Genomic DNA, 25,312 nt, shown 5'->3' with positions numbered 1-25,312 from the left:
AAGCTCTCGCGAGAGGTGCGGGGCTGCCGCTGCGCGTGTGGTACTGCCGGGGCGCGCTGGTGTGAGGGGAGCGTTCCCCTCCGCTCGCGTCTCCCGCCGCCTTCCACGGGGTTTGGGGGGAGCTCTCGCGCGACGTGACCCCTCGTCGAGGGCAGTGGCCAGGCCCGAGGGGTAGTTCGCAGGTTTTGCCCACCCGGGGCGCCATTTTGTTGGGCCTGTTTGCACTCTAGCCCTGGCCCTCACATGCCGAGGGAGTACTGAGGTTCTTCCCCACACGCCTCCACACAGGCAGCCAAACCAAAAATGGGGAAGACAGCTAAGCGGAAGCGAAAGGTCTCAGCGCCCTCCACAGCCAAGGGCCCTGTGAAGTCAGCTATGGCCATGGTCAAGAGCAACCCCTTTGAGGTGAAGGTCAACAGGCAGAAGTTTGACATCTTGGGGAGGAAGACTAAGAATGATGTGGGGCTGCCTGGTGTCTCACGGTCCAAGGCCATCAAGAAGGTAAGAGGACATAAAAAATTGGGAGGAAGGGTAACATCTGTAGATGTAGCTGTGGTGGCAAGGTAATAAGGCTGGAGCCATCTCAGGTGACTTAAGAGTCTACCTCCATTGTGCACTGGAGGAGTATGCAGGTCACCTCACATTGCTGAGGTGGTGATGGAGATCCTGCTGAAAATGTCTCCCTCCAATGCAATACACAGATTTCAGTAGTGCAAGTCTCCCTTATTGCATGTGGGGGAATGATTCCCTTTTCAGATGACCCAGGTACCAAATACAGTGGCACATGTCAGCATGCCAATACTGGACCAGAGTGGAAGTGGTTGTCAGTGTTCATTATGTTTGTCAGTTTTGGTTGCTGCAGGATGTTGAACTTCGTGATGGTGCAACATTGCTGTAACAGTGAAAGTTTGAAAGGGCACTAAGGTCTGAATACAGTGAGAAATGTGTAGATACAAAGAAACTGCCGTTGATTTGGAAAACATGCAGATGACTTCTTGTGGACTGGTTAAATAGTTGCGTTGTAGAACTATGTTGGGCTGCAAAACGATGATCTGTCCTCATTGGTCTCATAAGAATGATCATACAATTTCAGAAGAGTAAATCTTTTGCACTGTTTTAAGATTGCCTCTTTCTCTACTGACATCACTAGCCACCTGACCAAAATCTGTAAAGCATAAGGGAGAATGTTTTGTCATGCTATGCATGTGGGATCTCGGCAACCTCCCCGATCCTTGCGTGAAGCACTGGAATTTTTTTATCATCTGTCCCTTCAAACAAACCAGGAAAGAAGCTAAAACCTCTGTAGATTCTGTTAAAGATGAAAAAAGCATGATTTGAAAGTATGTCCCTGAGATTCTCCCTGAAATGTTAGATACAATCTGTTGTCAAACAGAATTTAAAGCACTCCCTGAAAGGAGAAATTATTTTTAAAAGTAGTGCAGCAAAAGGAAATGGATAGGTTATAGTTTTGCATGTGTTGTGAGAGGTGATGCATTAAATAATTTCGTATCAATGAGAGAGGACATCAAATAATTGATAAACAGAAGTGCTTTTCCCTATCCAAGGTATTAAGAAATATTAAAGTTCATGCATAGTGTTTAAGCTGCATGATAATTTCTATATTCTTTGCAAGAAGTAAGTACAAGGTAGAACTGGCACAGTAGTAGATGAAACCTGAGTTCTGGTGAGTTACAGCAGCATCTGAAAGTTGTGAATGCTCAGTGAGGCTGCAGAGGCCTGTTATAGAAAACTCAGCATTTTCCTTCAGTGCAGCAGTTTGTGAGTTCACAGTAATATGAACAGCAGCAGTAGCTTTCCGTAAAATCCAGTTAATGTGCTTTAAATAAACGTGGATCTTTCTTCAGCCTAAACACATCCAGCATTTTCTTCCTTTAGAAACTATATATCTTCAGCATGGAATTATAAATTAGCTTTCAGTCTTCATTACTATTTGTCCAGATTTTAGAAAACTTTATGGATGTTTAATATCACATTTTAAGGTCTTTGGGTTTTATTTAATAGTAAGGTAAATCAGATGCCTATCATGAATTAGATCACTGGCATTGAGAAGTAAACCCATCTCCTTACCTGTACCGTAAGTACAGCACGTACTACCTCATTTAGGTCTGCTAAATTTCCTTTTATTGCTTTTATGCATAACGTGCCTGTGCTCAACACTAAAGCAGAGAGCTAAATGTATGTATCCACTTGGGGTTTTTTTATGTCTTAGATGAAGACCGAAGGAGGTTCAGCTGACACTAGGGCTTTTTGCTTTCTTTAATATGTTATTCTTGTATACTAAGCTTCAGACAAATCAAAATTCTTCAGTGACAATGCAGAGTTTTTATATGTGATAAAATAAAAGTAAAATACAGTGTACCATATTTTGTCTTCATATGGGCAGCTTATAAGAGAACTTAGACTCTGAATATATTGTATGAGCTTTCCATCTCTTTTCTTGTTAATTTTTCCTTCTCTTTGCATTCTGATAAATTGCATTATGTTGCCAGGATACCATGGAGTCTTTTTTGCCTTGTCTTTGAAAGTAGTTATTCTCTTTGGTTTTTAATTTGACCTTTTTTTTTCTTCTAGCGAACCCAAACATTACTGAAAGAATATAAAGAAAGGGAAAAGACAAATGTGTTTAAAGATAAACGTTTTGGTGAATACAACAGCAAAATAAGTCCAGAAGAGAAGATGATCAGACGATTTGCTTTGGAAAGACAGGTAAAGTGTAGGAATTAAAAACAAAAAGCAAACACAAACAAAAAAACCCAAACCCACAAGAAACACTTGACTTTTTAGGTTGGGAGTGACCCCCTTAATAGAGGGTTTTGCAGGGCAATGTTTTCTTTTTGATTATATGTTTGGAACTTTTATGAAAAAGCAATTTTATGTGAGAATCCAGAATTTTTCATTAACACCTTCTGGTTTTGCAAGACAGCTTTTTGAAGCAGAAATTTCTTTGAGTACCGATATGCAAGAAAGCCAGTTTTAAGCAGATTGATTGATTGATTGGTTTTCTTTGACTGCTTTGACAACTATGATTTGGGAATTGAATTGGGAAAAGGCAACCACCATCAAGTACACTTTGAGATTCCAGTACAGCTGTTGAACACCAGCCATTTCATTTGCTGAGTAGAACTCTGTAACTTGCTGTCATTCTGTAATGTGAATTGTGTGTGCAGAACTGTCTTTCTGCTTCATCATGCTCAGTCTCCAGAATTGAGCAATGTAGTATCATATTGTACTGATAATTTGTATAGTTTAAAGTCCGTTTATTAGGTCTGAAATGTAGTAATTAAGAATTGATGTTACTGATATATAGATAAAACTTAAGCTTCCTTAGGCTTTCTGAGTTACTCCATGTCTATGTTAGTATAAGAGAGACATCATACTACCTTACTTAAGGTTTAATGTATCAGAATTAAAGTATTGGTCTGGTATTGCTCTTGTTCCAGTGTTCTGTTTCAGCAGAACACTGGAATAAGAATCTCCTCAGCTAGCATTAAAAATACAAGCTTTGTTAATTTGTTGCCTGGGAACTAAGAATCTTTTGTTATTTAATTGGTTTGTTTTACTATTTTTAGCAAAATTATGGAAAGAAGAACATCTATAATCTTAATGAAGATGAGGAATTGACTCATTATGGCCAGTCTTTGGCAGAAATTGAAAAACTAAATGATATTGTTGATAGTGACAGTGACACAGAAGAAAGAGGAACACTGTCAGGTAAGACATGTCAGCTGGTATCCCACTCCTGCTTTTATTGTTGGTACATGTGCATCATTTGTTCAATACTGTCTTTCAATGAGAAAAAATATTACATAATTGGGATGTTTAAAACAGGTTTGATTACTTCTTAAGCACACACACAGAACAGCTCTCTGGATTTTAGCAGATGTTAAGCTGGAACTACCTACCTGGCAATCTTCTTTAGACTGTGGGCTTTCCAGCCTACATAGGCACCTGGATTTTGAGCCCTTTGGGCTGAATCTGAAGTGTGAGTTTTCTGGTTGCTTTCTTGCACCTCTGCACCTAAATACTAGTTAAAATGTTGAAAAAACATGTGTCTACCTCATTGTCCTGGTTTTGGCTGGGATAAAGTTAATTTTCTTCCTAGTAGCTGGTACAGTGCTGAGTTTTGGATTCAGTGTGTGAATAATGTCGATAACACACTGATGTTTTAGTTGTTGCTCAGTAGTGCTTATCCTGAGTTAAGGATTTTTCAGTTTCCCATTGCTCTATTAGCAAGAAGCTGAGAGGGAGCACAGCCAGGACAGCTGACTGAAACTAGCCAGAGGGGTTTTCCATACCATAGAACGTCATGATCAGTATATAAACTGGGAGGGGTTGGCCAGGAGGAGTGGATCGCTGTTCAGGCATCGGTCAGCGGGTGGTGAGCAATTACATTGTGCATCACTTGTCACTTCTTGGGTTTTATTTCTTTCTTTTTGTTACATTCCTTTTCATTACAGTTATATTATTATTGTTATTATTATATTTTATTCTATTCTAGTATTAAACTGTTCTTCTCTCAACCCACGAGTTTTACTTTTTTTTTTAATTCTCCTCCCCATCTCACTGGGAGGGGGAGGAGAGAGCAAGCAAGCTGCACGGTGCTTAATTGCTGGCTAGGGTTAAACCACAACACTCATACAAAATGTTTGTCGGCATAAATTATGTGTTTAGCAGCAATCTGTTTTGGTATGGCCATTCCTCTAGGGATGGGAATAGTACATGATTGATTCAATAGTTTTAATTGCTCCGATTCTCAAAGAATAAGGAGATAATTGTCCCAGCAGCAGCATCACTCCAGTACTCATGTATAGATTTGAAAAGGATTCACAATCTACTTTTTGTCTCCTAGCTGAATTAACTGCTGCTCACTTTGGAGGGGGTGGAGGCCTCCTTCGTAAAAAAGCATCAAGTGGGCAGCAAGATGAAGAGGAGGAAAAACCTAAATCTAGGAAGGAACTCATAGAAGAGATGATAGCCAAATCTAAACAAGAAAAGGTGAGTTTTTAGCCCTGAAGTATAAATGAGCATGATTAAGAAGCTGTCACAATTTCTGTCTTCATAAAATAAAATAGTAGTGGCATAGAAAACAAAGGAAGTAATTGTATGGGAGAAGAGTCCAAGCTCCTGGAATAAAGTACATCTGGCATTTTAGGATAGGCATTGAATATCTGCCATTCTTTTGTATTCCCAAGTTTCCCCTTCTGCTGACTCCTAACTTGTTTTCTGTATGCCACCCTTGTGCCATTCTATACTGCTTCTTCCACAAAGAATGTTTATACCTTTAAAGTATTAAATATTTAAAATTATTCTTTTGCTAAAGACAACATTTTGGTTTTATGCTGTAAATGCTTTGTCATGTTCATCTCAACATAACTGCTGCATTTGGGGTTTTTTTTGTTTTGTTTCTAGCAAGAGAGGCAAAATCGGAGAGAAAGTGCATTAGAACTCACAGAAAAGCTTGACAATGACTGGAAAGAAATCCAAACTTTTATTGCCCGCAAAGCCCCAAAGTCAGAGAGAAAGGACAAAGAAGCAGAAAAACCCAAGGTAGACTACTTTCCTTTATTCTAATAACTTGTGGTTTTAACTTGTAGCAGCTGAAGTATAAGGTAAAGTTCATCACTTTGTAAACTAAAATGTTGCCTGCTATTATTCACATTGAAGGAATGCTACAGTTTTAGGACAGTTGGAGGAATATAGGGTTTTATGTGATTTATCTGATTTTAATTGCCTATTGCTTTTCATTAGTTATCAAATCTGAGAGAAATTGCAGGTTGAACAACACTGTTGTCTACAGCTTATTTTTAGGACAAATACATTTTCTTGAACTAAGATTGTTGAGAACATTGACTTAGTTTGAATGCTTTTGTAGTGTTCTTTGGATAAAGCAATTATTTGACAACAAGTGTTTCCTTGTTGTAAAGTGGGTACTGTCCCTACAAAAAGCGAATGAAAATATTTAACTTTTGAATATATATCTTATGATCTCAAAGCTTTTTCTATCACACTTCTATTCACATATTGTACTAAGGGAATTAAACTTTTAAATCTGAGAATAGGTATTGTAATGCATTGTGCTTTTTTTTCTTGTAGAAATTTTGTATTACATTGCAGAGCACTGAATTTCCATTTACTCCTTGGCAGTAGGATTCAGTTTTTGAAAGCTTGAACTAATAAACTGATGTTTTGTTAAAACTGATCTCAAATAATGAACAGAAGATACAAACTTTTGGTTCAGTATTGTGATGAATTGATTTTTGTTTTTAGGATGTTTCACAACATGCTGAATATATGTTGGTAATGTGGTATCTTTGACAAAAATTTTGTCATCATGGTTTGCTGTAAAGGAAGATTAGATTCCCTTGCTTCATGTATGTGGATACAATTTAAGAATTATGAAGGATGCGAAGTGTGAATTAGTAATGTTCTAGAACATTAATATTGAATTGGAGAAAACTATCTAGTTGTATATAAGAAGAAAAATTCATAGAACTGAATTTTAGAGAATCTGTATGGTTTAGTGACTTAGGCAGATATCAGGAAGACTATTTGCAAGTCTAGTGTAATCTCTGCTAGTGACTGTTTTCGCAAGTGTGTTCCTTAAACTCACTGAGTATCAGCATCCCTTTCTGTTTTCTTTAAGATAGACATCTATGTAACTAAGATAGCAAAGACGTAGCTCATGTCTGACAGTATAAAGTGAAATTTATTAATTCTAGCTGCTTTTTGCGAAAATAGTATTTTATTAATAATATTTTAAAGTTTTTCAATTAATAAGTAAACCAGTTTTTATTTAAGATACTATTTGTGTTTCGGTTGTGAGTAACTTAAATAGGGTAGGGGGAAATTCCAGGAGAATTTCTATTCAAGTGTTCATTCCATTCCTTGTCTTAATACTGAGTTGAATGTTCTTGCAGCTTTCTTTGGTCTTATATCTTAACAAGTCTTATTTCTTAGCTGTTAGCCTGGAACAGGGGGGCTGCAAAGAAGAATAATAAAGCTTAAGATAATAAACAATTATATAAATATTTCTTTAGCCTGATGAATATGATATGATTGTTCGAGAACTTGGATTTGAGATGAAAGCAAAACCTTCAGAAAGGATGAAGACAGAAGAAGAATTGGCAAAAGAGGAGCAGGCACGACTCCAGAAGCTGGAGGTATATCATTTACGGTTTTAGATTGTTTCGTGATGTGTCTTTTGGGAGTGACCGCTTATATTCATTGCTTGACCTTAGATTGAAAGTGGCTATACTAAACTGCAATTCATCAGAGGGCGATTTCAGGAAACCTTCTGTTTGTGTTTTGTTTGCAGTCTGATATTACAACAAAAAAACATAGGCTTAGTACGTGACTATTGAGGTTTATGAATTGAGTTGGTCTTTCTTCAGTAAAAATGTAATATCGCTTCGATTTGCTTTTAAATGTTTCAAATTATTCAGAGTTGAGAGGTGTTTCTAGGTCACTAAGGGGGAGTATCATGTTGCACAGCAGTTGAATTAATACACTGGCAAGTCATTTGTTGTTTTCTTCTGGTGTTGCAAGGGTCTCCCAGTGGTATCATGTGTATAGCTTTGCTTTACAGAGGAATAGAATTCTCTTGGGAAATGTTGGATGCTCTTTCTATTACATGGAGCTCTGAGTCTTACAGAAAGATTGAATAATTTGGTAAATGCTTCTCTCCCTTTTTCCTTTTTGTTTTAGTATACTAGGGACACATTTAGGACTGCAAGGATTCAGTACTGTCAGGTTACCTCAGAACAGCTCAGTAGCTAATAGCAGAAGAGAAATAAGTATTTTTTTCTTTTCTGTTCTTGTCATCTTGTTTGATGCAGTCTATCTGGTTGCCTGGGTGGAAATCCTTTTGTAAATGATTGGTTCAGATATTGCCCATTGAGTCTGTTTAAAAATTTAGTGTATCTTAAAAATCTTAGGATACGGTTGCGTTTACTACAAATTTGTTAGGCATATGGGAAACAGGTAAATACTTCAGAATCATAAAACACCTTGGAAACTTACATTTTCTAGTAACGATGCATTGTCTCATAAGCAAAACAGATAAATTTTGAAATGAGACAACATAATGTTTCTGGTCAACCCAGTTTTAAAGCCTTCCAAAGAAGTTAATCCAATTGTTTATGTGCTCTTATGAGATTGCACTCCCCACAAAAAGTAAGGTATCATCAGCTTTTGACTATAATTTCTCAAGTTACTGTTTTTCTTTTCATCAGCTTGTTGAGTAATCCCAGTTAACTTTTTCCTTTCTTTGATTTTCTTAGCTGTAGTATTTGAGGGATCTTCCATTCTGGTGTAGTTACCTGATCGATCTAGATGGTTCACATCTATGTGCGGTATTTCTTCTAAAACACAGGCAGATCGACTACGTCGAATGCGTGGAATAGACGAACAGGCAAATAAAAAGAAACCCAGCCACGTGTCAGCAGATGATCTAGCTGATGGCTTTATCCTGGATAAAGATGACAGACGTTTATTGTCTTACAAGGTAAGGTTGAACGTTTCAGAGTTTTCAGAGTTCTAAAAAGATGTTTGGAAGTGACCACTGGAGACCTCTAGTCCAACCTCCTGCTCAAAGCAGGGTAAACTGTGAAATCACTAGTTTGCTCAGGGCTTTATCCAGTCTGTTCTTGGAAAATCTCCAAGAATGGAGGCTGCTCATCTCTCTGGGCAGCCTGTTCCACTGACTGTCCTTACTGTGAGAAAGTTTCTCTTTATATCCAGTCTGAATATCTCTTGTTTCAACTTAGGCCTGTTGCATCTCATTTTCCTGCTGTGAACTGTGATGAAAAGTGTTGCTCTGCCTTCTTAGTGGTCTGCCTTGTAGGTACTGGGAGGTGGTTATTTGGTCCAGGCTAACAAGCCCAGGTCTGCCTCTCCTCATAGGGCAGGTGGCTTTCTGCTGAACTTGCTGCAGTTTATAGGCCCAAAACTGGATGTTGTATGTGGTCTTACAAGTGTCGAGTAGAGGGGAATAGTTGTTTCCCTCATACTCCTGTTATGATAGTAGCCTTCTGTGCAGTTAGCCTAGTGGGCTGAAGAGAGGGCTTTAGCTCTCCTGGTCATTTTTTAAATTTCTGCTGTATTTGATACAGCTTTCACTGGATTTCAGCCTGAGGATGAGTGGGTTTCTGAAAGAACCCTTCACCTATAAAGTAGCTTTGGTTAAAGTGGCAGAATAATATGACCTTAAGGCTGATGTAGTAAGGCACCCTGACTGTGGTGCACGTGTGTGCATACTGATCCTCTCATCCTCTCACGTTTAAGTAGCAAGGGAACTGCTGTTGCCCTCAAAGGGGAGAATACAAATTGTGCATGTGAACTTAAACTGATGATTAATAAAACCAGGGTGGGAACAAATATTGATCTGGTATGCTATTTTAATACAGAGAAGGAATATATTTTTTTTTAACCAAGAATGCTTCTGTAAGTGGTATTGAATTTTTTTTCATATCATCTAGTAGTTTTTACTTTTGTGTTGATTCTTTTAGTCCTCATGTAGTACCTCCTATTCTTCCAGCATCTTACAGCCCCTTGGAAATACTATGCTATTCTTACATCTGTATGCATGTTCTCTCCTTAAAATTCCTTCTTGGGCAGCACTGCTGCAATTCACTGCTTGGTCAGGGTAGCAAGGCTCAGATCCTGTTCATGTGTATTTAATGATAGCTTTGCATGGTGCTTCTGGTGAGGTGCTGTCACTTTATCAGTGTTTTAACCGGCTTATTTTCTCTACTGAAGGATGGAAAAATTAATATCGAAAATGAAGATGAGGAAGAAAAAGACGAGGAAGAAGAAGAAGAAGAGGAAGGTGGAAATGAAGATAATGAGAATGAAGAAGAAAGTGAGGAGGAATCTGCTAATGAAGATGGGGAGGATGTTGCTGCAGATAGCCACTCTGATCTTGAATCTGACCTGGAGAGTGAAGAAGAAGCTGCAGGGAATAAAGAACAGAAGAAACACAAGACAAATGAAAAGGAATCACAGAATGTGGAGGAACTAGATCCAAAAATGGAGGCTGCCGAATCAGAGCTTCCCTATATGTTTTCTGGTAAGCAAAGGACTGATCCAGAGATCCCTGTTGTCTTCAGGGGTTTTATAACCAGTCTCTTTCTCTGCTCTCTAGGATCTTACATATTCCTGTTCATGAAGTTTTGCTTCATCGCTGTCTTCTGCTATTCAAGAGTAGCCTGTAACTGCTGTTCTTAGTGATCGGCCCTAGTCATGCTATGAGCAGTGGGAACCAGACTGATTTCATCCCAGAGCTGTTTTTGCTCCTCCGAGCAGCCTTAGAATTGAAAGATAAATACTGGGGAGAAAAATTAAAAGATCTGTACTCTTTTCTGAAGACCACCAACCCATCCAGTCCAAAGTGCTAGTGTTTTGCATAAGGGAAGCCAGAATAGTATTCTGTTATCTATACTTAAATGAGGAAAGGTTACTTTCTCTAGTGTTTGGACTGACATTTTTGTCAGACAAGATGCTTGGAGAGGCAGGATCGTGAGGCTTAATCCCTGTGATGTAACATTGCAGTACTGTTAGAGACACTCAAAGTTTGACTCCTTTTGGGTCTGTGCCTAGGAGGAAGGAGAAGGCATGTTTTAAGTAGTACACAAAACATTCATTAATATTATGTACATAATGCATCTACCTATTGTCCTAGTGTAGATTTCTTTAACAAAAGTATGTTGCAAGATTAAACAACCTTTCAAACAACTTCCTTAAGTGCTTGCATTTTTCCATCAAAAGGAGATAACTTATTACACAAAGCCTTTTAAATTGCATTCAGGTTTTGCTTTAACCAGAAAGCAGTCACATTAAAATAACCCAAAAAAACTTAACCAGTTAGGATGTTTTCTAGCATGTGGACTTAGACAGAAGACTAAATATACGCCAGGGTTTTTTGAGGTCTTTAAATTATTTTCTATTAGTGGCAAGATTCTTACTTTCCTTAATACCCTTCATACAAAAGCTAGTTAGGTATGAGTTAAACATAGAGCTAATTGTATTATGGTAAATTTATCGTTGAACGTGCGCTTAAGTTTAATTCTACTTTGTGTGTGTCAACATAGTTGTGCTTAGGTTAGGCAGCAAATATAAGATGAATGTTAATTGTTGAAAAACATTTACAGTATTTTCTGACCTGTTTTCGTATATATACTGTTACCTATATGCTGATAGGTTCTTAGTGTTTGAAGGTTGATTACTTAAACGCTGCATGGTATCTTTTTTTTCTGAATAATAAATTTTTCAAATTGGAAATTTGTTAGATGTTCACTTGAACTAAATATATTAGGTTTGAGATTTTTGCCAGCTCAATTTTTGTTTTTACTTTCTAGTTCCTGAGTCCTATGAGACATTTAAGTCTTTATTGGCTGGAAGAACAATAGAACAACAGCTTATTATACTGGAGAGAATTCAGAAATGCAATCATCCAAGCCTTGCAGTGGGAAACAAAGCAAAGTTGGAAGTATGGGTGTTTTGTTATTTTGTTTTGTTTTAAAATTAACTTTGAATTTCAGACTAAGCTTTAGTAAGTATTCAGGAAGCAGTATAAAATATACATGCTTACATGTTGTGAATAGTAGTAAAACCAACATACAGAAGTTAGAAAATGAAGAGTGGTATCACTGTTCTTTTGGGCTGTTTAAGAATATATACAATAAAAAAAATCCCTAATAATTTTAACATATTATGCTTCTTGCAGAAATTGTTTGGCTTTCTTTTGGAGTATATTGGGGAGTTAGCAACTCTGGATTTACCAGAGCTCAGAACAATTGACAAACTGGTCCTGTAAGTAATAAATCCTAATGATTTTTGCTCCTTTATGATTTAAAGAGAAAACCTACCTAGGGTAAAGCATTTAGTGTGTTGTTTGTTTCAAATAGTTCCGTAGGGATTGTAGGCAGCTGGTAACTCCAGCTCTGTAGTGTTTTAACTTTGTTTCATGTATTGCTTGAGCTATTAATTTTCAAAACCTCAGAATGTAATTTTTGATCTGCAAAATGCTTTTCATGGGTAGTGAATGAATAATACCGTGTATGTATGCAAACTTCTGTATATGAAGTTATTTAGACAGTGTGCAGTTCCCTTTGCAGTCTTTGTTTTTATAATGTGTTTCCATTCTGTGCATTCAGTCAGGGAACTAGATGAAAATGGAATTAAAGAGTATCCTGTCATACAGAAGTTCCAGATGAACACTTTGCAGGAAGTTGTCAGTTTGGCAGTGTTGTCTTCAAATACCTGACAGACAGTTACAGGGACAAGAGAGCCAAATTTGTCTCAGAGGTATACAGCAAAGGATGAGAGTCAAGGGACATAGGCTGCAACAAGGAAAATTCCAATTAGATGTAAGGAAAAAAATCTTCACAGCAGAGGTGCTGAACATTAAAGCAGGTTTCCCAGAGAGGCTGTGGAACCATTAAAAATTTCACAAAACTTGACAAAGCCATGGGTAACCTGATCCAGCTTTGAAGTTAGCCATGCTTTGAGCAGGGACTTGCATCAGATGATCTCCAAAGTTCCCTTCCAACTAGAATTAGTCTGTGGTTCCTATCTTGACTTTGCAGGCTAGATAGCTTTATTTCAGTGAGTTATTTGTATGTAGTTTTCAGCATATGTTTTTCATTTCATACTAAAGCAAATAAGTTTTTAAAAAATCTGTTATGTGCAGCTTTGGCATTCATAGCTCTGCTGCATTTGTCAGCAAGAGCACTGACCTGTTGATACTGTTGCACATGCTGGGGATTTGTAAAAAAAGTGTAAATGCATTTTGATAGTTTTCTAGAACTGGGATTTATTACTATCACTACAGACATTTTTAACTGAAAATACTGGAAAAATTCTGACCAAACAGATGCAAACTCCTGAATGTATCTCCCTGTAGGCACTAACCATAGGCCAGGAGCTGACCTAACTTTGTGGGTAATTTTTTTTCTTGTTTTAAGTAATAATTTTGATAACCGCATTGCTGCCTCACATGTTGTTCAACATTGCTTAAGAGTATTTAGAATAGTGGGCTGCCTAGTATGTGCCAGCATACCTCAGTGAAGTAAAATGCAGAGTTAGGAGATTCAGAAGGATATGTTTTAACCATAGCAGATGATTTGGGAGTGCATTTTAAAGTTTTTAATTATTTTTACTCTAAGGTTTAAGAAACCAGCAAATCAAAGATTCTCTCACAAGGCCCAATGAAAAATACATGTCTCTGTAAACTAGAAGTATTACAATAATCGTCTTTATAGTGGGTGGCTACTTCTAAAAAAGAATAATTTGTTTCAAGGGAATCTGTTATTGTTATAATGTAGATGGAACACAAGAAATCTTCCTACAGGTGCTTAAAAATCCATTTTTTTTATTGACATCAATGGTGTAACTTGATTATGGCTTATATTTCTTGTTAATAGGCCATTGTACAATCTTTGCCAGATGTTTCCTGAGGCAGCCAGTGACAGTATTAAGTTTATCCTTCGAGACGCTGCACATGATATGGAAGAAGTAATTGAAGTCAAAGGCCGTGCAACATTTCCAGGTTTAGACACGGTAACGAACGTATACTGCTAGGAAAATCTCTTGTTCTTTACATTAGTACAGAAATGCCAGTAAATGTGAGATGACATTAAATTCAATTCTGTATTTCAAAGTATGTAAAGAATTATTAGCATCTGTGACTTTTTAGGTTTCTCGGTATTTTACATTGCCTCTCTGGAGATAAATGGTAACAAAAACTGCCACAACAACAACAACAAAATCCTGAGAAACAACCAACCAACCCCAGACAAACAAAAAACCCCTCACACACATATTCTTCAGAATAGAAATGTGACTCTGTAGTGTTAATAAGGGGAAAATATCTTAATTGTCGTTCCGGTTTTCATAGCAGAATATTCTTTGTTTTCCTGATTAAACTTAAATGGGTAGTTCTAGGAAGAAGTGATATTCAGTTATGTCCTGATTTCTTTAATTGTGTTAAGTACAAATGTTTAAAAAAAGTGTTCCAGGAACAATCTCTAGGTTAACAAAAATAACAATAAATGGGTATAAAAGTACAACATTTCTTTATACTTTACATATGATAATTGCTAAAGTAGTGACTCGGAAAGAATTGACCTGTCCTTATACTAGAATTTTCCAAAATTTCAGTGGCCGTGCTAAGTGTGAACAGACTCCTTTTTCCGTGTCTAGGTAAATGGCTGTTAGGGAATTCAAGAAGAGAGTGTATGGAAAATGCGTGTTTATTGTAGTAAAAGGTTTCAAAGATAAACTGTAAGTCATTAATCCAAAGGGAGCTACTTGTTTTCTGTCTTGCAGCTTGATGAAAGCAGTGCTGCCTCATGGAATAATTAGACTATTGAAACCAAATAGGCTGAAGGATTTGCTTAGAAGGCTTGGTTCTTACTGCTTGGAAAATATTTATATTGAGTTCCTTTGAAGAGTCATTATTCAGGATGTTTTGGATTTTGCAGGAAATGTATTGTAAAGAGCTTTTAACTTCTATTTTTATTTTGTCACTGTCACCCTTACAACACCAATCACACTTCGGACTTTCATTCCCTTCAGTGGACTTTTCCAAGTTTCAAGCCATCATTATCTTTTAAGATGGAATTACTTCACCCTCCTATTCTCAAAGCACTTGTTTGAATGAACATTCGTTAGAGCAGTTGTGTTAGTAGACCTTATATGTGCCTGTAGGTAATCTGACCTGAAATTTGGACTGTGGTATTTAGTAACCAAAACAGTTCAGGAGAATATTTGTTTATGACAGAAACTTCATAAAGAGAAACAGAGCTGAAACAATAAAACTTCAGTCTGGCTTACTATGTAAATACCCACTTAGATAATTTTTAGAATTACCTTGCAACAGATGTTTAACACCCTTATGGTCTTGACAGGAGGTCACTTGTAGCTCTCTAACAAGTCCCCTTCAGTAAAAGTGTACTTAATCACTGTTTAGTTCTTTTGGCTGCAACCATTATTTGTTGATGTGCTACTGCCTGAGGGTCCTAGTCACTTAATTGTCTGTGTTGAGGACCTGTTGAAAGGTGTTACAGGTCCTGTGTGGCCACTTGCTCATTTGTTTGTGATGTGAGAGTATGTGATTGTGGTGGGCTGAAGGGGTCAGATTTTCTTACAGAGTAAATGGGGTTGGGGGGCATAGTTTCTTCTTGGTTGTTCTTTCGTCTGCCTCACTGAATTAATGCAATGTTAGACCTATAACAGATACTCCATTTTCTCATGTAACTTAAACAGTCATCTCAATAAATAGGTCATGTATCAGATTTCTCAAAATTATGTATATTGTAGTATTTTTAGACTATTGCATGGCAGTTACATATGTGTAAAGTCAAGATCCTGGGAATAATGTCTTAACAATATTTTGCCTTACTCTGTTTTATGTGTTATCAGCTTGTTTATTTGAAAATTACATCTCTGCTGTTTCCAACTTCTGACTTCTGGCATCCAGTTGTAACACCTGCTTTTATCTACATGAGTCAGCTCCTTACTAAGGTATGTCTATGATGTTGTATCTCGGTATATAACTTCATTTCCTTGTTTCTTTCTAGGACTCCAAATATATGTGTTAGCAGTAATGTATATATTGCAAATGTACTGAAAAGGCAGCTTGTCTTTGGTATAGTCACAGATAGTAATTGGAAGAAAAAATGAATAGGAAAAAACCCTAGCAGAGTAGAGTCCAACTCACAAAACCATATCTAATAATTTTTTCAAGCTGTCATACAAGAATTCCTTATATGGCAAATTACACAGGACTAATAGAACAGAGTGAATGCATTCTGAAATGATTCATTAGTGATTTCTCTTCCATATATTGCATTTGTTCCTACTCAAGATATTTACTTAAAAATTGGCAGTATTTGTTTTCCTTGAAAATGTACCTGATGCATTGCAGTTAAAATATTTTTATTATTTTTCTATCCAAATGTCCTCTTCATGTTTCGAAAGTCTTGAGCTAGTTGTTCTATTGCTGTCAGATACCTAAGTTGCTCTGAGCCTTTTATTTCCTTGGTTCATTTCTGAAGAACTTATTGTTTGTGGTTTAGCACCTTCTAGTGGCTAAACCAGTTCTGACAGATTTCTTACTCAATACTCCATATACTCTTTAGTGAGGGCAAGGGACAGACAATACGTTTTTCATGTAAGTTCAAAGGGTGTAATTTTACAGATTTTAAATATATGCAGCTTATTTAATATTTATGCTGTTTTAATATTTATGCTATATTATGCTTTTTAAATATTTATGCTATATTTGTAATGTATAGCTTTTTAATTGTGAATATTTTTTGCTTTTTTTTTTTCTTTTAGTGTCGCATCACAACATTGCAAGATGTTATCAAAGGGTTATTTATATGCTGTTTGTTCCTGGAATATGTATCTCTCTCCAGAAGATTTGTACCAGAACTCATCAATTTTCTTCTTGGAGTGCTTCACATATCTCTACCCAAAAAGCAGGCCCAGGGTGAGTTTGTTTAGAGTAAATGAGTAATAAATCTTAGTATTAGGGTTTATATTTTAAATTTCAGTAAAAATACTTCACACTGAATTTACTGTTTTGAACAAAAGACCAAAATCGTCTGCTAGGTTAGCCATACGCAACCTTGATTCTTGGGCATCTTGTTATGAACTAGGTCCTTTAGTGTTGTTGGCAGGAAGGAAAGAAGTGAAGTTATTAAAGGAAATGAAGTCATGTTGCCCAAAGTGCAGTATTTTTGCAATATTATTGTTCTAAATAGACTCTGTGATTGGGCTGTGCTCTGAAATTCACAGTCCCCAATGGTTTCTCGATGAGTACCCCCTATCTTCACAGTTTGGTGATGGTTGTTCTTCCAGCTGCCTCACTGAATTAATGCAATGTTAGACATAAAACGGATATTCCATTCCAGCTAATGCTGCAGTTACCCTCCCTCTTCAGCTAATAGCCGTTTCACTGAGATAAATGAGAGAAGTATATCACAAAGTTGGTATTTTTCCTTTTTATTTATCTGACATGGATTTGTTGTAGTGTAACAGAGGCAGCTATCCCCACAAGCAGGATTAGTCCATGCTGTAACATAACTGTGTAAACTTAGCAACTTGAACAGACAACAGGGAAAATAAAACTATCTTTTTAATTTGATCCATATGCTAGCAAATGATTTTTTCCAGTCGTCTTCTTCGACTTTTTCTTTCGGATTAATTTCTAGCTTTAAAGTTACTCTAGATCTGGGGCTTTTCTGTTGACAAGTTTAGTGACAATAATTCACTTACAAGGAGTTTTGTCAGAGCATAGTAACTAATTCATGTGTTACTGTCTCTGTCTGGGTCACTTAGAGTGTCACTTAGCATGCTTGAAGAGACTCTGCAGACAGGATATTCTCAAGTGAAAAATTCAATTATTTGTTGGCAAACTCACAAGACGTTGGGGATTTAATGAACTACAGGCTATGTATTAATATGCTTGTCACTCCTGATAAGACACCTGAAGTGTCTCTGTTCTCTAGGTAGTCATCAGTCTGGTGAGGAATGTTCAGCTTCTGTTGCTACAGTATTCCAGTACATCTTCAGTAGTACTGAGTGCTTGTCTTGCAGCTCCCTCCTTTTTTTTCCCTTTTTTCCCATGCTGTTCCATGCTAGCATGTTTTTTTCTGTTGAATTCTTGAGCTACTAATGATCCGTTTCTCTACAAGCTTAGCACTGCAGTTTCACCTTTATTATCTAGTATGGCTGTACCCTACAGACTTTCTTCCAGCTGCTTCTCACAGCTCAGCAGCTTTCTCTAAAATGTGAGCCAAGGTTACACAGCTGGGCTGCATCAGAGCTAAGCCCTGCATTCGCAGAACACAGACAGCTGAACTCTTAGAAGGAGTTGGGGAGAGGTTATGGAGTGGGTGGGTTACATAGCACTAAAAGTATTTTCTCCTTTTTGTAATCTCTTAGGAATGTTTGATCTGTAAACGTTTTTGGTACAGTTAAAATAGAGGATTCTGCAAAATCAGATAAACTATTTTTAAAATATTTAGTGGTAATTGATGATCAGGTGTTAACTGTTTTTTTAATTTCCTTTTGTATTTCTAGTAATGATTTTGCAGTAGTTAAATTTGTATGGTGTTGGCTTCTGTTAGCAGTGAGAAGCTCAATAAAAGGTATGTTAGAGGCACAGTGTTGTCTTTGACAATTTTTCAGTCAATATTGATGTTTTGAAGTTATCAAAGTATCCAATTATGTATTTTAAAATGAGCACACATCCAGTTCTCTGGAATGCTGATACACTGTCACATCAAAAAATTTCTTGGGATTCAATTTTGACAGTAAGTAGAATCAGCAAATAGAACTCTTACTGTTTTAATTTTATGAGCTTGATTCATAAATTAATCACATGAAGAAATTATTTGGAATACAACTTCATAAAAGACTGAAATACAGTCTGCTTCAGACTTAAAAACAATTATTACCTTAAAAAAAGGATAAAATCTGGAGGTGGAGGGAGTGGCAAGGAATTGTCATTGTTGATAGCCTTAGCTAATGGAATTGTTAATGAGATCTGCTATCGTCTCACAAGTAAAGCAGATAAAACTCACGTATCTTAGTTCCTGATCTTGCATATGTCTGTGTGTGTGAATCTCACAAGTTTGGGTCTCAAATTTTATGAATTGTTCTTTAAACATACTGTCTCCTGGCCTATCTGTAAAGAGCCATGTACAGATTCTAGAGCATGTGAATAACTTACAGTTTGAAAAAGTTTTTTTTAAATAAGTTCCATTGCAAGCTTGCAGGATGTAAGGAAAACAAAGGAAGAAAGAAGAAAAAAAAAAAAAAGGTCCAGCACAGAGGCTGCAAAATTTTTTTTCCCTCAGCCATGGAATTCCTCAGAGGCTTCTTTCATGTTGCTCTAAGTACCATTTTACAGATCAGCTTATGACCAGAAGCACAGCGATTCTTAAGTGTTTTCTGTATGCCCTGCCCCAGTATGTATTCTGTGTTCTGTGCTATTCTTGTTTTAAAACTACTTAGCTGGAGTGAGAGAGGACTTTACAGCATGCATCTGAGGGCCCTTGCAGAGATGTCAGGGGAGAGGCTCTGGGATGTACTGCAACTATGGACTCTCCCTGCTCCAGCTCACTGTGCTGCTTGACCACTTTCTGGTCAACACCTTCTACTTGTGACTCCATGGGGAAGTCTTATGTCTGCCCTTTCCTCTTAAGCACATCTAATATGCCATCCTCACTGGCATTTTAATTGTACAGCCTGTTCCCCACAGGGCATACATGTACCTACGTGTCTTCTCTCCCCAATACACAGAATCATAGAATGAATCCTAGAATCAGAATGGTTTGGGTTGGAAGGGACCTTAAAGACCATCTAGTCCCAACCCCCCTGCCATGGGCAGGGACACATTCCACTAGACCAGGTTGCTCAAAGCTCCGTCCAACCTGGCCTTGAACACTGCCAGGGAGGGGGCAGACACAACCTCTCTGGGCAACCTGTGCCTGTGTCTCACCACCCTCACAGTAAAGAATTTCTTCCTTATAGAAATCTACCTTCTTTCAGTTTAAAACTGTTACTCCTCATTCTATCACTACACTCCCTGATCAAGGGTCCCTCCCCATCTTTCCTGTAGCCCCTTTAAGTACTGTAAGGCTGCTATAAGGTCTCCCCGGAGCCTTCTCTTCGCCAGGCTGAACAACCCCAACTCTCTCAGCCTGTCCTCACAGGGGAGGTGCTCCAGCCCCCTGATCATCTTCGTGGCCTCCTCTGGACCCACTTGAGCAGGTCCATGTCCTTCTGATGTTGGTGCCCCCAGAGCTGGACACAGCACTGCAGGGGGGGATCTCACGAGAGCAGAGTAGAGGGGGGAGAATCCCCTCCCTCGACCTGCTGGCCACACTTCTCTTGATGCAGCCCAGGACATTGCTGGCTTTCTGGACTGTGAGTGCACATCAGTGGCTCATAGTCAGTTTTCCATCCACTAATACCCCCAAGTCCTTCTCCACAGGGCTGCTCTCAATCCACTCATTGCCCAGCCTGTATTTGTGCTTGGGATTGCCTCAGTCCATGGGCAGTGCCTTGTACTTGGCCTTGCTGAACTTTATGAGGTTCACATGGGCCCACCTCTAAAGCCTGTCTAGGTGCCTCTGGATGGCACATCTTCCCTCTAGAGTACCAACCACAGCACAGCTTGGTGTCATCAGCGAACTCACTGAGGGTGCACTCAATCCCACTGTCCATGTCACTGACAAAGATGTTAAACAGCACCAGTCCCAACACTGACCCCTGAGGAACATCACTCGTCACTGCTCTCCACTTGGACATCGAGCCATTGCCCACAACTCTTTGAGTGTGACCATCCAGCCAATTCCTCATCCACTGAGTGTTCCATCCATCAAATCCATGTCTCTCCTATTTAGAGACAAGGATGTCATGTGGAACACTGTCAAAAGCTTTGCAAAAGATGGCATTGGTTGCTCTTTCCTTATCCACCAACACTGTAACCCCGTTGTAGGAGGCCGCCAATCTGTCAGGCACGATTTGCCCTTAGTGAAGCTATGTTGACTATCACCAATCACCTCCTTATTTTCCAAGTGCCCCAGCATAGTTTCCAGGAGGATCCGCTCCATGATCTTATTGGGCACAGAGGTGACACTGACTGGACTGTAGTTCCCCAGGTCTTCCTCTTCCTTTTTTTGCTTTTTAAAAATGGGGGTTATTTTTCCCCTTTTCAGTCACTGGGAACTTCACCTGATAAGACTTTTCAAATATGATGGATAGTGGCTTAGCCACTTCATCTGCCAGTTCTCTCAGGACCCGCAGATGCATCTCATCAGGTCCTGTGGACTTGTGCATATTCAGGTTCCTTAGACAGTCTCAAACCCGATCTTCTCCTGCAGTGGGCAGTACTTCACTCTTCCAGTCCCTGCATTTGGATTCTGTGGCTTGGGTGGCGTTGCTGGAGCACTTACCGACGATTGTACCTGTGCTCCAGGGTTTTCCATTATTTTAGAAAAATCTAGTACTAATAAAGTATTTTTTAAGGCAGTATGATTACAAACATAAAAAGAGTTGCTGGTTTTTGTTCCTTCAGAAAGAATGCTTAGAACTGATTTTGTTTAATGATTATTGTTCTTGGTTTTTTAGGCTACACTGTAGTGCATCCTTTTACACCAGTGGGGAAAAATTTAGAACTGCTGTTGGTGTGTGATAAGAAGGATCTGGAAAGTTGGCAGAAGCAAAATCTGCCACTGAGTATTGTGACTAGATTAAAGGAAACCAGCGGAACAGAAATGAATCATATCAGGTACGTAGGAAATGTGAACAGAAGAAATACCACATCATCTTTTGGGTAATCTCAGTGACAGTGCTCTTAAAAGTAGTGAGTTACTCTGCTTTATTTTTATAGTACTTCTCTGTAACATGTGAAATTGCTAATCTTTTGCCAGAACATTATGCAGAGCACTTTGAATGCTCAGCCCTGCCATTCCTTTTCGGTACAGCTGTGAACTGGTGAGGATGAGGTAGATACAGAGGAGGTGCTCAGGACTTTGGAACTGTCAAGCTCTTCAGAAGCAAATAACTGTAATAAAACACTGAAGTTAGGAAAGACCACAATTATATATGTTCATTAACCATGTTCAGCCTTATTTTTCACCTTGCACATGTGTTATACCATAACTTATTTTGGGGATGAGTAAGCATTTTGTTACGAAGTTCAAAAAGAAAACCCCAAATCAAAATTACTAATTCTGTTTCAATGAAGTTTTAGAACTTTGGAACCAGTACCAGAACACTTCTAGAACCAGTATAAAAACTTCTTACTCTACATAAGTGGCAAAGACACAATACTGACTTGTGCTCTGTGCACTGACATAAAGAATTGTTGCTGATGGATTTCTTGGGTATTTGCTTAGGAGAATGAAATTTTTAGTCTGAATTAAAAATTAGGAACAGTCTTGTAGCCTCTGTCAAGCAGTCTTAGTAATAGATGCTGCTAACACTGCCAAATTTAATTTGATGCATTTTATTTGAAAATCTACTACAGTTTTTGAAGTGAAATTGTTAATTCTTTTATGCGTTAACAGGTTATCATGTCTAGCCATGTGTTTTGACCTTATTAAAAAATGTGCAGTTCTGTATGAGTCCTTACCATCATTCCATGAAATAATGCATCCTGTCAGAATTCTCCTTACACAACACATGGTAGTGAACGAATACCCTGAAAAAATGCAGGTATGTGTTCCTCAAGAATTAAGTAATTGATATGTTTGTTTTAGTAATAAATTTTGTGATCTTTAGCTTATTAATTTATTAATAAATTTTGTGATTTTTAGCTTAAGCTTTAGCTTAAACAAAAAAGTATAAGCATCAGTGAGATTTTTTTCAAGGGACAGGCATTTGCCTTTTGTGCTTTTCAAAAATCAGAGTGATGTTTCTGTTGAAAAAAACAAAGAGGAGCAGAAAATGTTTAGAAAAGGTATTTTTTCATTGTGTATTTTGTCTTGCCCCTCTAATTGAAGAGAATAGCACTTAGCTTGTAATAATGTAACATTCCATGAGTGACTTAATTTATAAGAATAATAGTCTGGTCATCCAGTTACTCTTGTACTTTTGTAATGCATCTGTAAGACCTTGATACAACCAAATATATGTACCAAATTGATGAGATTTATAACTGTCTGAGTAAAACTAACATAAATATGCTTGGTTGGCTACCTTACTTAAAACAGCGCAGCTGTTTATTTTCTAGCACTTAGGCTCAAATTTTTAATGTCTCTTCTGAATGAAGCAGAATTGTCCTCTCCTCAGAGGCATCATGAAATATCCTTAGAGAACAAGATTTTGTAACTTAAGTGTTGCAAAATGGCCTATATTTTTTGCCATCAAAAGAAAATGAACAATCATTCTTAAAATGACCCTGAAAGGTGGAGTCTGAGTTAAACTGAATTTAGTCTTGCTTCTTCCTCTGTTAGGTGCAACTACCTGCAGACCTTTCTTATTGTCCATGATACTATCTTAATACACTTCCAAAAGTGTTTAAAAATTATGCAGCCTGGAAGGCTTACGGCATTTCAGTGTTAGCAATGTCCTAATGAATAGCAGTGATTTTACTCAGAAAAAGAACATTACTGTTGATTCAGTTTACAATAGTTGGTGAATTATGGTGTCTTTGATATGCTTTTGAAATTGTAATTTGATTTGCATTTTCAGGAATGGTATAACAGTGCTCTGAAAGAGCTAGAGAACAGAGTAAAACACTATACCCCACTGATATGTGAGAAAAAGAAGCCAGTGCCATTGAAACAGTATACACCTAAAATTGTGAAAGTGTAAGTAAAGCAACACTTGATACAAAGGAGAAATGCATTTAAACGTTAAGATTTTCAGCAAGCTAGGAGGATTTGGAAAACAGGACATAAACCAGATAAGTTTTTTCTGCTAGGTTTTGTGCACAAATCACAAGAAACCAGCTACTTGGGTGGTAGGGAGGGAAAGAAAAAGGAAGGAGGAATTCTGAGAAATAAAGATTATCTCGTGGAAAAAATAGCACTGGAAATCAACTCTTGCCCATATAATCAGTTGTAAATTTCAAGATGAAAATTACATTTCAAGATGAAAATAGGTTGTTATTATCTAGTTAGGTGTTTTACTGAATGTTCTGTCAAGCACTCAAGTCTGAAGAACGAGAGTGAGTACAACATGAAGGTAAGGATGGATGGGGAAAGTACTGAGGGATGCAAATGATAAGGCAGTCTATTCCTGTACTCTGCATCACAGATAGTAACAAATAATCAGTCAGATTAAGTGTTCCTTTAAGCATGCTTACTTGCCCCATTCCTCTCTTTCCCCCAACCAAGCAGCTTTCTACTTTTCAACAGTAGCAATGACAAAAAACAGGTTTGTGGGGGTTTTTTTTCCCCTTTTTTACAGAGCTTGCAATGATCATGTGCATTTTTGTATTCTGTTTTGGATCTAAATTTTAATAACACTAGTTTGGTTTTGCAGATAATAGAACAGTATTCTGATTCAGGAAGTCTGCTTTATATTGGCTGCTGACTTCTTCAGCCATGTTGTTATCTACAGGGGCATAAATTGTCTGCCTTATTTATTTTTGTAATTGAAGAGGACAGCTTTCCTCTGCCATACATCTATCTCCAAGTAACTGATCAGACTTTTTCTGTAGAATTCATCTGCAGAAACTTAAAATATATTGGAAGATTCTGTCTTTCTCCAGACATCTTTCATTTTTCTACTCTAGCTTTTTCAGTCTGTTCAAAATGCAGACTACATATGGGGGATGGAAGTGTAAATGTCTGCCTGTCATTTGCATGATGATGCCATGCAGTTAGAAGGGCTGGTGAGTGTTTTTCCACTATATTCATTGGGCCGCTCCTTATTTTGGAAGTTAATCATATAATATGCAGGAATTAAATACTGAGTATTGATACAAAACCTCCTTATAAACATGAAAAAGTTGTTTTTGTTAAGGTGTTCTGTGCTCACACGTAGATTCTCATTTCAGTTTAGAGTTTGGAAGAAAGCAGGGAGGCAGCAGGAAGGAGCAAGAAAGAAGGCAGTTGATTCAGAAGCATAAACGTGAACTTAAAGGAGCTATTCGTGAGATTCGGAAAGATAACCAGTTTCTGGCTAGAATGCAACTTTCAGAAATCATGGAGAGGTAAAGTAGCCTTTTTTCAGCATCAGTTTGGGGGTTGTTCTGCTGTGTGTTCATTTCTTTGCTGCATGCCAAGACTGTCAATAATGATCAACCATACTGAAATGTTTTCAATAGACATCATTTAAAGTGTTTTCAGCTTTGCAGTTTAATTTCTCTAGTTTAAGAATATGCAGACTGTTTTTGTTTAAAGTGTGTGTTGGTGAAATTTAGGAGTTGGGGGGCTTTTTATAAATTAATGATTACTGTCTAAATATACTTATTTTTCCTAAAATAATCTTTCTGAAATATTTTATATGTTCATTATTTTACAGAGATTCAGCCAGAAAAAGAAAAGTGAAAGAGCTGCTTGGTAGCCTTGCTACACAGGAAGGTGAATGGAAAGCAATGAAAAGGAAAAAAGGGAAGAGTTAATTGGGACTACGTACAGCAGGAAACTTTGCTTTTACTGCCATATAAAATACCCCAATCCTGCGGCTTTTGAACAGATTTTAATTGCATTCTTTGAATGCATTCCTTTTGAGGAGACAACATCATCAGATCTGTCTGAACCTGCTTATTGGAAAAATCCACAGGTTTCCATCAGGAAAATAAAAATAACACTTTTGTATATAA

The 25,312-nt window shown here is 37.7% G+C and overlaps 1 protein-coding gene across 1 annotated transcript; it reads left to right on the top strand.

Annotated features, from left to right (window-relative positions):
• The first annotated feature begins 2 nt into the window (after window positions 1-2).
• Window positions 3-25,312, top strand: NOP14 (NOP14 nucleolar protein). The gene is made up of 18 exons (XM_074821997.1): window positions 3-501; window positions 2,593-2,727; window positions 3,591-3,732; window positions 4,871-5,016; window positions 5,431-5,568; window positions 7,059-7,181; window positions 8,393-8,524; window positions 9,778-10,087; window positions 11,376-11,506; window positions 11,744-11,829; window positions 13,443-13,578; window positions 15,442-15,543; window positions 16,360-16,513; window positions 21,166-21,325; window positions 22,107-22,254; window positions 23,233-23,351; window positions 24,545-24,700; window positions 25,012-25,312. Exons 1-18 carry the CDS (start codon window positions 304-306, stop codon window positions 25,109-25,111), a joined length of 2,616 nt encoding a protein of 871 aa, XP_074678098.1. The 5' UTR covers window positions 3-303; the 3' UTR covers window positions 25,112-25,312.

The sequence above is a fragment of the Strix aluco genome, chromosome 4, assembly GCF_031877795.1.
Source record: "Strix aluco isolate bStrAlu1 chromosome 4, bStrAlu1.hap1, whole genome shotgun sequence".
NCBI classification, from domain to species: Eukaryota; Metazoa; Chordata; class Aves; order Strigiformes; family Strigidae; genus Strix; species Strix aluco.
Note: the sequence above shows the minus strand (reverse complement) of the source record. Positions and strands in the feature narration are given on the sequence as shown.